The 4160-nt window shown below is 46.2% G+C and overlaps 1 protein-coding gene across 1 annotated transcript in view; it reads left to right on the top strand.

The window, feature by feature from the left end:
• Nucleotides 1-4146, top strand: part of LOC117939033 (protein mono-ADP-ribosyltransferase PARP12-like) — a 5807-nt gene extending 1661 nt beyond the window's left edge. Inside the window, exons 4-6 of the mRNA XM_034864076.1 lie at nucleotides 1326-1557; nucleotides 3068-3188; nucleotides 3946-4146. Of these exons, the coding sequence (XP_034719967.1) occupies nucleotides 1326-1557; nucleotides 3068-3188; nucleotides 3946-4049 (457 nt within the window). The 3' untranslated portion in view covers nucleotides 4050-4146. The remainder of the gene's footprint in view (nucleotides 1-1325; nucleotides 1558-3067; nucleotides 3189-3945) is intronic.
• Nucleotides 4147-4160: the final 14 nt, after the last annotated feature.

Genomic DNA, 4160 nt, shown 5'->3' with positions numbered 1-4160 from the left:
GGTGAAATCTCTGGCTCTGACCTACTGGGCTTTGTATAATCTTTATGAGAGTCACGGACAGGCTTATGACAACGACTGTTATGCATCTGGGCCAGCAGAGCCGGGGGGACACTGTCACGGGGTGCAGAGGAAGAAGACCGGGATGTTTGGGAGGGTTTGATGCGCTACTTGAAAAGCTAAATAAAAACTTTTGTTATATATATTGTCTTGTTTTTTAAAGTAACAGTGTGCAATATTGGAAACGACATGAAGCCGCTAGTAGCCCGAACAGTTGAAAAGTGAGAATAGTGCAGAAAGTGGATAATCTGTCGGTGTCCGGCTAGATTTGTTTTAAATGTCCCGTTTGTTCTGGAAACACACTCCACACTCTTGTTTGCTAACAACGCAGTCATAAGTGACTATTCTCTCCGACCAACCAGCAGTCTGCAGGTTTCCACGTCACCTTTTGGGCTCGCCTCAGCTCGCTTGGAACCTCGACCTGGAAAAAGTACCTGGTAGCAGGTCCCAGGGACTTTTTATCGTAATCGTAAACCAAAAAAAGCAAGTAGAGTCGAGAAGATACCACGCAGTGGAAAACCGTCATTAGTGCAGGACTCGAGAGGCAGCCCTGGCGGGAAGATCTAGAAACTGGAAATAAAGAGGAGGAGGTGCGTCCGGTTAAGATTTGGGTTGAGGGATTAAGACTCGGGCGGAGGGATTAAGACTCGGGCGGAGGGATTAAGACTCGGCAAAGGGATTGAGACTTGGGCGGAGGGATTGAGACTTGGGCGGAGGGATTGAGACTTGGGGGGAGGGATTGAGACTCTGGTGGAGGGAGTAGAATACAAAGCTTTGATCATACCAATGAAAGTTTCCCCAAAGCCCAGCACCTCTAAGACGGACTCAAGTCTGTCAAAGGCTTTCATTACTTCAAGAGACAGAAGTGACACTGGGGTCTTACTGTCCTTGGGTTCATCAACACTGTGGAGAAGGCGTCTAACATTATCTGCTGCTAGTCTTGTTTTTATGAATCCTGATTGGTCAGGGTTCACTAGTTCTGACATATGGGACTCCAAACAACGAGCTAGGAGCTTTGCAAAGAGTTTTAGGTCAGCGTCTTCATTTTTCACTAGTAATTAATTTGTCCAAGCTAGATGTAACGTAACCTCAGATTCGTACGGATTGGAATAATCACTGCTTTTAGCGTGTATAGAGCCAGCAAATTTCCACTTATTTCTGACATTTTAGAGACCAATCAACTAATCCATTCATGCAGAAAGTAATTCACCATGACTGTAATCGGTAACGTGAAGCGCCAGACATTAAAACCGTTTCTGTGATTCCAGCTGGTTTAACGTTAATATTTCTACTAATTTGTATTTCTTTTTTCTTTCTTTCTCCGTTTGCAGCAGCGGCGCTCGGCCCGTGGACTTCTTGTCATGGACTCGGGACTCGCAGGCGGTTCGCCGTCTGTCCACGGTTTCCTCGGTAACAAAGCCACCTCACTACGTCCTGACAACTGTTTGGCTGTGGTACTACAGGGCGGAGGGGGGGAACTGGGTGGAGTACGGGCAGCCGGTGAGTCACGCCGCTGCAGATTTACCACAGATTTAAACGTATAGGTTCTAAAGTCTAGCTACAGACTAGCTGCAGTAAAGGAGAATTCTAGCTCCAGTGAAGGAGAATTCTAGCTGAAGTGAAGGAGAAGACTAGCTACAGTGAAGGAGAAAACTAGTTATAGTGAACGAAAAGACTAGCTTCAGATAAGGAGAAGTCTATGTACAGTGAAGGAGAAGGAGAAGACTTGATACAGTCAAGGAGAAGGAGAAAACTAGCTACAGAGAGAAGGAGAGGTCTTGCTTCAGTGAAGGAGAAGTCTAGCTACAGTGAAGGTGAAGGAGACGTCTAGCTTCTGTGAAGGAGAAGGAGAAGTGTAGCTACATTGAAGGAGAAGTGTAGCTACATTTAAAGAGAAGTTGCTACAGTGAAGGAGAAGTCTAGCTTCAGTGATGGAGAAGTTGCTACAGTGAAGGAGAAGTCTAGCTTTAGCAAAAGAGAAGTTGCTACAGTAAAGGAGAAGTCTAGCTTCAGTGAAGGAGAAGTTGCTACAGTGAAGGAGAAGTCTAGCTCCGTTGAAGGAGAAGTCTGGCTCCAGTAAAGAAGAAGGAGAGGTCTATCTACAGTGAAGAAAAAAACTAGCTTCAGTGAAGGAGAAGTCTAGTTACATTGAAGGAGAAGTCTAGTTACAGTGAAGGAGAGGTCTAGCTCCAGTGAAGAAGGAGAGGTCTAGTTACAGTGAAGGAGAAGACCAGCTACAGTGAAGGAGAAGGAGAGGTCTTGCTACAGTGAAGTAGAAGGAGAAGTCTAGCTTCAGTGAAGGAGAAGGAGAAGTCTATCTAAAGAGAAGGAGAGGTCTATCTACAGTGAAGAAGACCAGCTACAGTGAAGGAGAAGGACAGGTCTAGGTACAGTAAAGGAGAAGACTAGCTACAATGAAGAAAAAGTCTACCTCCAGTGAAGGAGAAAGAGAGGTCTAACTACAGTGAATTAAAAGACTACCTACAGCAAAGGAGAAGACTACCAACATTGAAGGAAAAAACTAGCTGCAGTGAAAAAGAAGACTAGTTACAGTGAAGGAGAAGTCTAGCTCCAGTGAAGTAAAAGACTAGCTGCAGTGAAAAAGAAGACTATTTACAGTGAAGGAGAAGACTATTTACAGTGAAGGAGAAGACTATTTATGTTGAAGGAGAAGACTAGTTACAGGGAAGGAGAAGACTAGCTCCAGTGAAGAAGACGTCTAGCTAAAGTGAAGGAGACGTCTAGCTAAAGTGAAGGAAAAGACTAGCTCCAGTGAAGGAGAAGACTAGTTACAGTGAAGGAGAAGACTAGTTACAGTGAAGGAGAAGTCAAGCTAAAATGAAGGAGAAGACTATTTACAGTGAAGGAGAAGACTAGCTAGAGTGAAGGAGAAGACTAGTTACAGTGAAATAGAAGTCTATCTGCAGACGTCTAGCATCTAGTTTCAGAGTTTCTTTCCTCTAAAGGTAAGAGGGTTCATGTTAGCTGCTAACCGCTGTCTGCCCCTCAGGATGATCGGCAGCGCACCACATCGGTGACGTCGCGGACTCTGGAGGAGGCGTTCCAGGCGGACAGAACAGCTGAAGTCAGGGTGGTCAAAGGCCAGAGGGAGTACGTTGTCTGCTTCAAAGGTACCACTTCCTGTTTCCTGTCGAGTAGGTACCATTTCCTGTCACCTGTTGAGTAGGTACCACTTCCTGTCCGATCCAGTCAGAGTTGGTCTAAAGAGAAGTTCCCAGTCACCTCAGTCAGTACCCGAGTTAACCCTTGTGTCGTCTTCCCGTCAAAATTCAAAATCTACTTTTTTCCCTCTCTGTAGGGATCCATCCCATAATGTAGTCCCTCTCTGTAGGGATCCATCCCATAATGTTGTCTCTCTGTAGGGATCCATCCCATAATGTAGTCTCTCTCTGTAGGGATCCATCCCATAATGTAGTCTCTCTCTGTAGGGATCCATCCCATAACGTTGTCTATCTCTGTAGGGATCCATCCCATAATGTAGTCTATATCTGGAGGGATCCATCCCATAATGTAGTCAATCTCTGTAGGGATCCATCCCATAATGTAGTCCCTCTCTGTAGGGATCCATCCCATAATGTAGTCCCTCTCTGGAGGGATCCATCCCATAATGTTGTCTCTCTCTGGAGGGATCCATCCCATAATGTAGTCCCTCTCTGGAGGGATCCATCCCATAATGTTGTCTCTCTCTGGAGGGATCCATCCCATAATGTTGTCTCTCTTTGGAGGGATCCATCTCATAATGTTGTCACACACTTAGAATAATAATCTGAGTCTGTCAATAACAACAACACAACTTCAGAGTTCTTTTGGGATGGTTTTTGGATGGAGGAGCGACTCTTCTTCAGTGGTTTTCTCTGTGCGTTGCAGACATGTACCAGAGGAACGCCAGACACAGAACCAAGAGGAGGGTCTGTCGTCGGCCCCGCTTCGTCTCCGTGGCCGAGGTGACGACAGCCGTTCAGGAACCCTGACGTGAAGTGGTCCCGTCTGAGACCGAGCAGACCGGACCTCATCTCGGTTAACTGGGGGATGAGAGGGGGGAACGCCAGAGCAGGGGGAATGAGAGGGAGACACACCAGAGC

This window comes from Etheostoma cragini, chromosome 23 (assembly GCF_013103735.1).
Source record: "Etheostoma cragini isolate CJK2018 chromosome 23, CSU_Ecrag_1.0, whole genome shotgun sequence".
NCBI classification, from domain to species: domain Eukaryota; kingdom Metazoa; phylum Chordata; class Actinopteri; order Perciformes; family Percidae; genus Etheostoma; species Etheostoma cragini.
The sequence above is the reverse complement of the archived record's forward strand: the minus strand, read 5'-3'. Positions and strand labels throughout refer to the sequence as shown.